The 12,568-nt window shown below is 42.0% G+C and overlaps 1 protein-coding gene across 3 annotated transcripts in view; it reads right to left on the minus strand.

Moving 5' to 3' along the window:
* The window catches only part of PDS5A (PDS5 cohesin associated factor A), an 81,145-nt gene extending 70,009 nt beyond the window's left edge, over nucleotides 1-11,136 (minus strand). For 2 of the 3 annotated variants that reach the window (XM_074587848.1, XM_074587851.1), the window contains exons 1-2: nucleotides 10,861-11,136; nucleotides 9,868-10,038 (exon numbers count right to left, since the gene is read on the minus strand). In XM_074587848.1, coding sequence (XP_074443949.1) covers nucleotides 9,868-10,038; nucleotides 10,861-10,887 — 198 coding nt within the window. In that variant the 5' untranslated portion in view covers nucleotides 10,888-11,136. The remainder of the gene's footprint in view (nucleotides 1-9,867; nucleotides 10,039-10,860) is intronic. The other variant, XM_074587849.1, reaches the window with a different exon arrangement.
* Between the last annotated feature and the right edge of the window lie 1,432 nt (nucleotides 11,137-12,568).

A 12,568-nucleotide genomic window follows, 5' to 3' on the forward strand; every position in this document is an offset into this window, starting at 1 on the left:
CATTGAGGGAACAAAGGGGCGTAATTTCTGAATGATTCGTCTTCACTGTTTCATGTAAACAAAGTTTTTAAAGAAAAATTATATCCTTTCTCACTGACTAGGATATCAAAGGCACTGCAGCCAGTGAGACTGTGACTGAGTATCAGGTTTTACTCTTTTAAATCACAAGAAAAGAGCAATTTTTAAAATCCTCAAGATTTAATTTCAAATAATTCCCTATTAAATTATGAATATGGTTTGATTAAATTTCAATAATGAGCTTATTATGGAGAACCATTACTGCATTTTGGATAATTAAGTACACGCATGTTTTCAAATAGCAGCAGAAGAAGAACATAGTTAAAACACAAAATGATATTAAAATAACAGGACTTACCCTTCTTTGACTACTCTATCTGAAGGCAGACTAAAAATTCTAAGGGGAAATATCCAACAGCATTTTCCTTTCATTAAATTGGTAACACAAAGTCAATCAACTTATTTTTTTTAAGGAACAACTTATTGTAACCAACTTATTTTCACATCCACACTATAGCATCATCATAAGTCTCAAACTGCAAATTTTCTTTATATTAAGCACTTTGTAAGATCAACTCTACTTTCACTGCACACATTTTGCTTCAGCATTTGCACCTCTGTGATTCTCAGCAGCCAAAATAAACAGAAAAAACAAATTATGTTAAGAAAAATACCATAGAAAACAGTAACTTAAGAGCTTAGTGCTCATCTTTTGAGATTTCTAGCTACTTTTGAGTGTTTGTGGTTTTCTCATTTTTGCTTCACCCTTTCTGTAATAGCATATTGCATAACCAACTTTCATCAGGATGATCAAGGAACACAGGTATCATTTTTAGCTGTTAAAAAAACACCACTCAAAAGTTAAAAAATTAGTAATAAAATAAAAAGCTTTTTGTGCTTTATTTTAGCTGTTTACCTCCTTTACTGCTGCTATATTTTTAAATGAGTTTTATCATAAGGAGCAAAAATTAACGATGGCTGGTTTCCAACAGGTCTGTTCCCCATCACTCTCCTCCAAGAGGGCTGCCAGCTCACTCCCTTCTTCATCTCTCACTCCCACCCTCCTGCGCTACCTGCCCACTCCCCTCTGGGTGCCCTGCCTGGAGAGCTGGGGGGGAGACAGCACATCCCCTACAACATTTGTAATACCCGTGTGGGAATCAGTTGAATTTATTCCAGATAGCATATGGGCTGCTGCCTCTTGAAACATTTAACAGTGCCGGTCCATTTTCCTTTATATAAACTGAATTCGGATGTCTCTCTTCTGCTCAGCACCGATTAGAATTACAAAAATCTTGCATCTCTGAAACCTTTGCCCAGCTGCCAGCAAGTTTTGAACTAATGTAACTTCAGGGAAGATCAGTAATAAAGAAATTAGACTGGCTGATCAGATAAAAACCTTATTTCATTAGAAAAGCAAGCTAAAAACATTTGTCCAGATGAAGCACTATCAAATATACAAAGTAAACTGAAAAACACAAATATGTTTTCTTTCAACTTTTGAGACTAATTCTCAGGCACTTAAAACTACAGTAATAAGATTTTCATAATAAGTACAAGTTTGATCTTTTGATGGTCTCTCATGTTAGATGCAGTAATAAAAATAGTTTAAAGATCAGCAGTTACACAATATTAAAAAAAAAAATACTGTAAACCTACAGATCTCAAGCTATTCCCTGATGGTCAATCTGGTTATTTCCATAGAAAGCCATAAGACAGACAGAGACTAAAATTGCCCGGAATTCTTTAATGACTGCAAGCAAATGCTAACACTACTACACACTAACATAACTACTTTTTTTTTTTAAAGCATGTGAGTTTTTCAGGTGTTGTAGCCAGCAAAGGAAGGGGTGGAGGAAGACTCCAGAAATACTTGATTTCTCCAAACTCCTTTCAAAATGTTTTCTCCTTTTCTTTAATCTTCAATATATCTATCAGTTCAAGAAGTTAATTGTAAATAGAAAAGGGAAGTCTCTTTAATGTTTATGAATGTATTTTGCCAGTACAAAACTTTTTCTCTGCTTCAACAATTTAGAAAGTGTTGATAAATCTCCTGGAGACAGATGTCATAATTTCTACCATAAGGAATTAAAATACAACACTAAAACCATAGCATAAGGCCTAAAATTGCTAATGACTACACCAAACAGTGTTTCAGCAAAAGGTGACATTCATGGAAGACAAGAGTACCATGGAGATTAGGTAATATTACTGAACAAGAAGAAAGAAATAGGAACTCACTATTAAAAAGACATTAAAAAGGCTGACCAGTCATCACAGTAAACTTGAATGGATTTTTCCCTCGCTGTGGCTGCAAAACTGATCCTAACACCACAAGCTCTGACATCTCCATCAGATAACCATGTATCATCTGTCTCATATAAATAAAACATACATTTAGGATAACCCATGCTATCTAGGTACCACGAAGTTTTCAACCTTCCTTTCTAAGCAGGAACATACTTTGTGCCAATTTTATCTTTGTTTACGTTTAACAGTACTTCATCATGCTTAAGTTATCTTTGCAAGAACCAAATTCTGATGTCAGCACAGCAGTGGGAATACAGTTCATTAGTTTACTGCAGCTGCAGAGCCAGCAAACACACATTGCTTTGAGTGACACCAATAATAAGCATGTGTTTTAGATTTCTAGGTAACAATGGTGATTAAGAAGATATTGCAGTCTGGAAGAATTTCATATACAAAGAATGTTTAACATAGATCGGGGACTAGACGAAAGTTTGGTTTAACTACCAAAATGGCTATAATATGTACTGTAAACGAATCATCTGCTAATTATTTTGTCTGTTGTTTTTCTTTTTGGTAGCAAAAGATGCACATAGGCATTAAGCAGCCAAAATAATATGAACTGATTCAAGTAGACAAGGAAGAAAAGTAACCTCAGATGATGTTTGATTTCTCTTCCCATCAATCATCTCCATATTACTGTCTGCAAACCAAGGGATAATTTTTCTTTCACTTCATAGCGCTGTTGTGAGATTAACACTTCATTTATGAGTCTTTGACCATAGCTACGGCTCCTGCTGTTTTGCAAACTTATGCATACAAACTCCTCATAAGAACGCAGTGATATGTCAAGGATTTTGTATCCAAACTTTATTTACAATATTTGAATACACAAGAAGTCTCCTACACTATACCATAAAAAAAACCTTTATACCATAAAAAAAACAGGCACACCCACCAAAAGCCAGTGATTTATGATTAAAACACATCACTTATACTAAATACAACATCAGTTCAGCTCTGCTCTGCCACAACCTTCCAGTGTAACCCTAAGAAATATTTAGCCTTCAACAATTTTTTAAGTTTCAATTTCAACGAATGCTCTTTCTTCAGGAGAGAGGGGCAAACTATCTGTGATTCGTTATTTTGTATGCTTTTATCACAACAACTCTTATTCACCCCCTTTCCAAGGTAAACAATCCTATAATTCTCAAACATCTAGTCAGTCTCCTCAACCCTAATGTTAATAGGGTATTTGGTAAGTGATTACATCCCTTTTTCTTTTTCCTTAAAAAACAAAAACAAACAAAAAAAAAACCCAAAAAAACCAAAACCAAACAAAAAAAACTAAAAAAGCCCCCAAAAACCCAATAACAACAACAAAACCCAAACAAAAACTTGAAACCATTACTTTGTTCAGTCCACAGAAAAGATTTGTTCTGGCGTTAATCAAGGTTCTTTGGTAGAGGAGCGCATTACCCAAAGGCCACCTTTCTGTGCCATGTTTTAAAACAGTTAAGCCTGAAGACTTGCATGCTAGCCTCCCACCTATTGCAAAGTTTCTATACGATGCCTGTTAAACAGCCTATAACAAAGTTTTCACAGAAAATGTTTGTCATTTTCTGGGTTCTTGAGCAGAGAGGATGAGGCCTCCTTTACAGAAGTGCTAGGCACTCAGAAATATAACTGAAATCAAAGGAACTTGTGGTCTGAACATGTAAAGTGCAACAGAATGCACAGTCAGTTCAGAACTCACATTTTAGAAATGCTAAATCAGGCATAAGAAGCCAGCTTGTCTTTCTTGTGTTTGGGTTTGTTGGTTTTTTTCTTTTCAGGAGCTCTTCAGTTCCCCATCTTTTAAACTGTGATTAACATCATGCCTTCACCTCACAAAAAAGCATTAGCACAAGAATAAATTAATAATTCTTCAAGGTTTATAATAGAATAAATGAGGGCATAAGGACTTATCAACTAGTCTGTCCATTTCGGTGGCTAATCAGCAGAAGTTATCATTCTTAATTCAGCAACCTCTATTTTTCCCCCTTTCAAATTGGGGCTTCTTTTCTTTCACAATATATTTATCTTCTTGTTGCCAGGAAACCATTGGAATAATATTGTACATGTGAAATTGCCATTAATTACTAATGCACTTGTAACAAAAGAAAATTATCAGATACAAAAACAAAGGACCTCATCATCAATCATTTTGAAATGAAGTAACATCTGGGTGAACTGGGTGAGCCTACATGGTCTATTTCTCTAAGGATTGATCAAATCGGGACATTTACAAAGAAAACAGCTATTATACCATTGGAAAAAAAAAATCAGAACAAGATTTCTTGTTCTCTGACTAGTGGCCTGTCCTAGTTAATGAAAAACTTGATTGTTACAAGAGTCAAACTAATTAAAAAGATTAAACTATGAGCAAAATCAAATTAGAAATTTGGCTTTAGGCTTGCGTGGCCAGCAATAGCTCAAGAACATTGCAAACTGCAGTCTGCAGTTAAATACAATTAATGGAAGTTTTAAAATTGTTAGAATAATTAACTGCGGATCATTTCTGTAACCTGGCTATATGACCTCCACAAAACTACTTATAATTCTTAAATGTAAGCATGTAAGCACACGCAAGTCGGAGGTTGAAGCCATGAAAATGCCCATGCTATCTAGGTCTTGCCAGCAAATAGTATTTATTAACTAGTAGTAGAATCCAACATACTTAATACGTATACCTTTTCCCCTCAAGCATACCAAATTCTAGTGCATGACACAACATAAAATAGATTTTCTTCTCTGTGATGATACTCTAATTTATATTTTTTAAGTTTCCTTCAAAATAACTACCTAAGCATAGCCAGGTCAGACCAAAGGTCCACCTAACTACACAATCTCAGAGAGTGGCCATTAACTTATGTAGAAATATCAGGGTGAGTAAAGAACAACTTTTTTTTTTCCTCTCATGTACCTCCAGCCTACTCTAAAACATTTCAGTAGCAAAAAAGCAACCTTTCTCAATTTTAACTTTACGTCACAGATGCCTAAAAGCCACCTGGGCATAATATGATAAATTATTAGCATTAACTATTTCTAGTGATATGAGGATAATCTTCCAAAGATAAATACACCACAGGCCCAACTACAAAGAGGCGAACATCTACTAAACCAGAGGAAGGGGCAGAAAGACAATAGGAAGAAGGAGAGGGAGTGTTTGTTTCACTCTGGCACAAATACATATCAGATAACTAAGAAATGCCATGAGACAAGATAAGGAAGACTTCAAGGCACACTAGGAGTGCTAACTTCTGCAGAGGACCACAAGCTAGGCCTTGGGGTGGGGTGGCAGGAGGCGGAATTGGGGAGGGGGTGGAAGTGGTGTGGAAATCAAAAGAAACTTTCACAGAAAATGCCTTGTCAGACTGTCACCACAGGAAAGGCAACACGACTACTGGACTGATTGAAAAACAAAAGGAAAAAAAAAAAAAATCACTCCCCAAAACAAAAAAAACCCTCAGAAAACAGAATACTAACCCCAGCTATAATAAAAAAGAACTACAACGCTCTCATTAAATTCTAACCTATAAAACTCTGAATTTCACAAAGACAGGTTTTTACACTGCCTTAAACCTTTGCTAAAAATCTCTATGGTGAAACTAATTTATCACTCCTTTTCCTTTGGAAGGTTTCAGAAACTTCCTTTTTTTTCTACTTTTGTACCTTAAGTGTCCAACTAAATGTTCTTTTTACAGATTTTATGAATTAGCATTGCTTACACTGATAGCTATAGGTAAAATAAAACACTGCACTATAAATGCTTTCCTTTTTTTCCACAGACTTGTCATACACTTTACCAAACTGCATAGTTGTTGGTACAAAGCTATATCTGAACTTGTCATTGCACATTATTTCTTTTACTCAAATAATCTAGCAGGTGAGATAGAGATGGGAACTTCTGCATTGTTTCTGCAAAATTATCTCAAAAGATAACATTTGCAAACTTTCAGATTCAAATCAACTCTGAAGTTCCTTCAACACTCTCAGGTAGGACTGCCGCAGAAAGAAGTTGCTTTTTCCCCTATACCAGCACAATCATTTGTAAGCTCTTACGGTAAGTCAGGCAATAAAATGATTCAGGATAAAATTATACAGGTCTGGGGTTTTTTTTCCTCACAAGTTTTCACCCAGATCTGCTCACCCACCCGTTTTGGCACGCAGCAAACCAAAATGCTTGTAAAGAGGGTACAGAACAGAGGTTGGGACAAGCAGCAGAGCGCGCCACTTCTTTCAGTAGCAGTTATGGCTTTGCCTACAAAATCAGTCTCAGACAAACTCCATGCATTTTGGATTGATGGGGCTATTTTTAGTATATCTGACAATTAAGTACAGTACTATTAATCTTACTCATAATGATGACAAGGTTATATATAAATGACATCAAAATATTCTCTTGTGACCAAAGAAGATTGTATCTGAGATGTAATAGTTTACTGACAACAATATACATGTATGGAGTTTGACAAGTCAGTAACATACAGCCAATTTTGAGAAAATGTCAATAGTCATAGAGAAGCTTTGCAGCAAAGCAAATGCTGAGTTTCTAAAACTTCTTTCAACCTTCAACTATCTCATGAGAAGACCATTGTTCTCAACTTGTATTCAGTTGCTGGCTTGATTTTGGAACTTCAGGACTACTTGGGTGCCTTAAAATTGTTTGTCATTTTCCACTTCTATCACTTGGTTAAATAAGAGTTATCACCTCTCTGCACAAACCTTACTAAATTGACAGGCATTTGACTTACAGCCCTGAAACCAATCATTGAGTAACTTGAACAGCTGCACTGTAAAGAGGAACATTAGCCAAAAAAAAATTTAAATCATTTTGTAGTAAGTCTCAACTCTCTGCTAGATGCCAGCTGCCTAGTTTAGTTAAACTTAATTGGATCTATTAAACAGACACTTGTCCCCAGCCATAGCACGCCACAGTTAAAATCACTTCTTCAACAGCTGAAATTAAACATCACATACTGTCACACTCCAAGAAGGCACTGACCCGTCAATGTAATCTAACACACCAGAAAGCACCTTTGCCTCCATCAAGCACCTGAACTGGTGTTTCATTCATCATGCATATGCAATCCAGAGGCTTTTTCTTTCCACTTTACTCAGAAGGTTGATTTTAAAATTCTCAATACTTCCATTTTCAGGACAGTGCTAATGTTATCGTACAGATATATCAAAACACTGTAAATGAATCTGGCCTACATTTTATTACCCACAACCCCAAGCAGAAGGAGGGAAAGGACAGAAAAACATTCTTTTTAAAAGTCCTTGGCACAAAAGCTGCTGCTCAGGCACTCTGGGACAGGTGCCCAGAACGTCTCAAGTTCCAATAATAAGAAAAGCCTTCATTACGAGAAGGGGTCTGGACACAAAAATACGGATGTGATATCAGAAAAGTTGCTAATAAGCACACAAATTTGCAACCAATTAAGTTGACCATGACTTCAAGAAGCTAAAAGAACAAAAATTTGCAGGAACTGACCCAAAGTGGTGGTCAAAACACCAAGTCACACACGCATCTTCTGTAAGAGACACACAGAGCATCTTTAGATCATGCATGACCAAGAAGGCGGCAAAAAGCCTACAGTTTCAAGGATTGATTCATGCCTGAATTTGTACATTCTGCAAAGGCTGTTTTTTAACATCAAGTCATATTTAAAGTTGTGGAAAGTTATCTTTTAATTGAACAAAGCTTTTTCAAGCATTTCCATCCCATGCACTGCACCATCATTATATTCCACATGCCAAAGTGAGTGTTTTTTTTATAAATCAAGTTGATATAAAGATTTTGATTTCATAAATAAAGATTATATGTATGTCTATGCAAAAACATAAGGACAAAAATACTTGTTGGTTTAGTTCTAAAGTGTACAGTACTTCCCAATTTTCTTGATGCTTCAGTAAAGCCAGTATCTGACCAAAAACACTCCTCAAAATTCAGCTTAAGCAGTACCAATAAGATAAGAAAAGTCTTCCTCTGTTGTTTCAGTGATGACAGGTCCACTAGGCAAAGTATTTGTTTCCATTTAGTCTATGGTCTTGAGGTCATGTGAATTCCTTAACAGTAGTTCATTAAAAAAATGACAGAAAGAAAAAAATCTGCTCTTAGCCTGAAAATTATGTCCAACACACACATGTGAATTTGGCAAAACATGTATGTATGTATGACTTTGAAATTCTTTTACTCCTATTTTCTAGGAATGGCAAGCTCACCATTGCAAGCTCTTCAACTGGGACAAAATAAAATACCCGTTTCAATGAGCACCTCAAAACTGCTCTCTTCCCCCATTCCACACAGACTTTGATTCAAGGTCTCCATCCAAATGATGAAAACTCTAGGATCTTCTCCTGTAACTGGCAATATTCCACTGGAGTTTTGAAAATACTATGCTGGACTTGTCCATTCAATAATTTTCAAAACTGTAATCAGACAACAAGGCTCGTTTTCAAAGAAACAACCGACACGTGCCTTGCTGCTTTGAAAGCAAAGCATAAAGCCTACATTCTCTTCACATTTATAGGTAAAACATTTTTTGATGTACTAACTGACTAGCCAAGACCATGATTTCTATTTTTCTATCTTTGTGAGGTCACTGTTATGATGGCAAACAGATCATCAGATGAGAGAGTATTTCCGATCTCTAAAAAATTATTACTACATCTCCACCCTGGGCACAGGACCAAATCCCAGGTTACGACAACTTTCTGGTCCAAAGACCATGGCGTTAACTAATGAGCTGTGCCAATATTTGATCAATGCTCCACTTTATTCTCTATTTTCAGCATAGAGTTAAGAAATAACACTATTGTATCACAGTAGCATCTCATGTTTCCAGTGAAAAAAGGGATTAAAAAAGTAAAAAACAGAGATAAGCCTCCCAGTCCCCCAGGATGCTGTCAAGCGAGCAGAGAAGACGCTTTTGTAACAGTCCCTTTTGCTTATGAAAATTTAGCAACTTTGCCAAGCACCAGTTGTACCGAATAGGAAAGAAACAGTATGCATTATATCAAATTGCAAAATCTGAGGCAGGTTTTACATACAAAGCAATTAAAAACTTCCATCTATAAGCTCCAGAATTAACCTTCACTGTTTATGAATGGTGCTATCTTTTCAGTCAAGAAAGATCTAGATCTACTTGTTTCCCCCACTCAACTACGCTTGCTCGAAGTGCTGGCACCCACAAAAAATTTCTAGCTTACCAACAAAAATTTTCACTAAGATATCCTGCAATTGTTGCTTATGATTCCACTTCGGACCTTTCCCCAAAACTGTGGATGTATTTCACGCACAAATTAGCAGTTTAATGTATTAAACTCCAGCTTTGAGAAAACTCACAAGAGTGCAGTCACGTATTATAAAAACGACTCCTCCTCTTTTATGGAAAAGCAAGGAAGTGGTATTCCCATAAAGGTCTGCAGGCAAGGAAGAGACATTTCAACTATGACAAGGAAACAGTTCTCTGGCAGTTCTCCTTTCCCGTGATGAAATGTTTACCTTAAGAAGCAAAAGTTGCAGGGAAGGGGATGGTGGTCAGGACTGCTCACCTTTAACCGTTTAACCACCTCATCGTTGGTAATTTTGTCCGTAATCTCCTTCACTCCGGGAGGGTAGTAGATGACTTTACCATCGGCAGCAGGTTTTGGTTGGGTAGCAGGGAAGTCCATCCTGGCGCTGCTGGTGATAAACTTTCCTTCTCCACAGTCCTCTACCGGCCTCTATCGGTCAGAAAACAAAAGTTCAGCAGAATGGAAACGACTTTCTAACCCCTCTTTTTTTTTCCCATTTCTCACCCTCAATTCGCAGAAGGCCCCGCTGATCGTCCGTCCCCCCCACCCGCCGCCGCCGCATCCCCCCGCCCCGCGGCCCGGCCCGCAGCCGCCGCCGCTCCCCGCAACTCCGGCCCCCTCCATTCCCCCCCCTCCGCTGCCTCCTTTCATTGCGGGGCTGCTCCAGCCCCAACACTGTTAGTTCGGAGCCGACGGGATTTTTTTACAATGAAATTTCGGGCTCCATCGAAGGATGCCCCGCGGCCGAGGGCACGTTACGGCCCGCGGGGTGCAATTCCCGGCCCCGGAGGGGTGCGGGGGGGTTTGAAGCCGGCACGCCGGCCCCGGAGCCGGGAGACGAGGCCTAAACAGTTAGGCCTCAAAACTATCAGGAGGCAGAGAAACCAACAGGAGAGGGGGAGGGAGGGAAGGAGGGAGGGAGGCGGTGGCGAGCACAAACAAAACACCCCCGCCGCCCCCCCCCCTCAGCCCGGCGCCGGGCCCCCCGCCCGCCCCCCCCGTGGCGGCGGGAGCCCCCCCGGGGAGGGGGCCAGGCCACTCTCCACTTTCCATTTGTTTCCCGCAACTTCATGTCCCTTCGCCCCGCAGCCCCCTGCCTCGCCCCGCACCCGGCCTGGCCCACAAAGAGCCCCCCGCCACCCTCCGTCTCGGCGCACGCACCCCCCCGGCGGGCAATGGGGAAGGGGGTTGGAGGTGGGGGGGGGGTGTGGAGCGGGGACGGAGGGAAGCGGGACCCGGAGCCGCCTTTACCTCATGCAGCTCCGGAAGGTGCAGCATTGAGTAGCCTCCGTGCCGGGTGGTCCTCGCCGCTCCGCCGCCACCTCCGCCGGCCACTGCCCTGGCTGCTCCCACCGCCTCCCTGCTCCGCGGTGCGGCGGCGGCTCCTGCTCGGGGAGGGAGGGCCGGGGGGAGGAGGGGGAGGCTGCTCGGTGGCGGCAGCGGCGGCCGGGGAGAGGGGGAGGCTCCGGCGGAGCGTGCGCCGCGGGGACACAGTGCCGCTCTCTGTCCGGCCGGGGAAGAACAGCCCGGGAGGAGGCTCCGCTCGGCGCCGCGCCGCCCTCCTCCCCCCGGCCCGCCCGCCCGCCCTCAGGCCTGGGGCCGGGCCCGCAGCGCCACCCAGCCAGGATTCCCCAGCCCCAGCCGCGGGGCAAGGGGCGAGGCCGGCCAGTAAGTCTCGTAGCCCGCCGAGCCCCGCGCAGGGCGGCGGCGGCGGGCAGTACCGGCCACAGCCGCCGCAGCGCTGCCTCCCGCTTGGCGCCAAAACCCCCGGAGCGGCCGGGCCGCGGCCTGAGGGGGATCGTTCGCCGGCCGGGCCCCGACCCCGTTGCGCTCTCTCCTAATGGGGCAACGTCCGGCGGCCACGGCGAGGCCTGGGCGGTGTGCGGGAGACATGTGGGGCCGGCTAGCGGGGAGGGGGCCGGCGGCAGGGCGGTGTGCGGGAGGCGCCGGGGGGAGACATGTTCGTGCTTCTTGAGGGAGCCGGGCTGGTCATGGCTGCACCGTGTCGGCCGGTTCCTCAGGCAGCTGGTGCCGGCGGTGGGGCCTGGTCGGCGCGATGAATAAGAAAATGGGGGGGAAACGGTGCGTGGGGTGGTCGAAGGGTGCTATGGAAGGTAGGAGTAAATAGCCCGTCCTCAGAGAGATGGGGGGGGAAGAGCAGTATCAACGTCCAAATTTTTCTTCTTCCCTGTTAGCAGATGAGTTTCTCAAACGCTAATTTAGTTATAAATCTTCAGGAGCAACTTGAATATGCAGACCGAAGGAGCCCTCGCCAGCCGACTCAGGAAATCCTTCCATGCAAAATGTCTTTGTAATTTAATATTCTTTTATATTTTCAAGAGATGGGGTATGTCTGGAAAATCAGTGGCAAAGTGGGATATATCTGTCTGTTCTGAAGCTGCATTATGTGCCCTGCGTGTCTTAAGTATAGGTGGCTGGAAAGGGTTTTCCAGATGCCCACCCTGCTCAGAGAAGATGGGTGACAACTGAAAGATGACTTTTAACCGATCAAGACTAATTTAGGCTCTTCAGCTGCTTGTTCTTGATTACTTGAACTGGCTAGAAGCATCGTTCTTCTCAGTTTGGCTAGAAGTATCATTCTCCTCAGTTCTGGAAATCTCTAATGCATTTTCTGTAGAGCAAATTAAAGGCTGGGACCAGTCTGCATGGAGGGATGGGTTTTTCCACAGGGGTGTGTGACTGGGGCCTTGCTGGGCACAGCAGAGGGGCCAGCATGGCCTGCCAGCCACGCAGGAGGGAGGCAGGAGAGTGAGGGGATGGAGAGGGGTAGGTAAGTGAGATTATGGTGAAGTATGACAAATTGTGGATTTACACGGTGTGGGAGGAAAACGTATAAATACTGAAGAGCTCTCAGGTACTTGTGGTGTAATAGCATGTGGGTGGGACATCTCTCCTACACCTGTGTTCATTATCTCCCTGTCGTGTTGTCCTAGGGGAG

Source organism: Larus michahellis, chromosome 5, assembly GCF_964199755.1.
Source record: "Larus michahellis chromosome 5, bLarMic1.1, whole genome shotgun sequence".
In the NCBI taxonomy this organism is placed as follows: Eukaryota; Metazoa; Chordata; class Aves; order Charadriiformes; family Laridae; genus Larus; species Larus michahellis.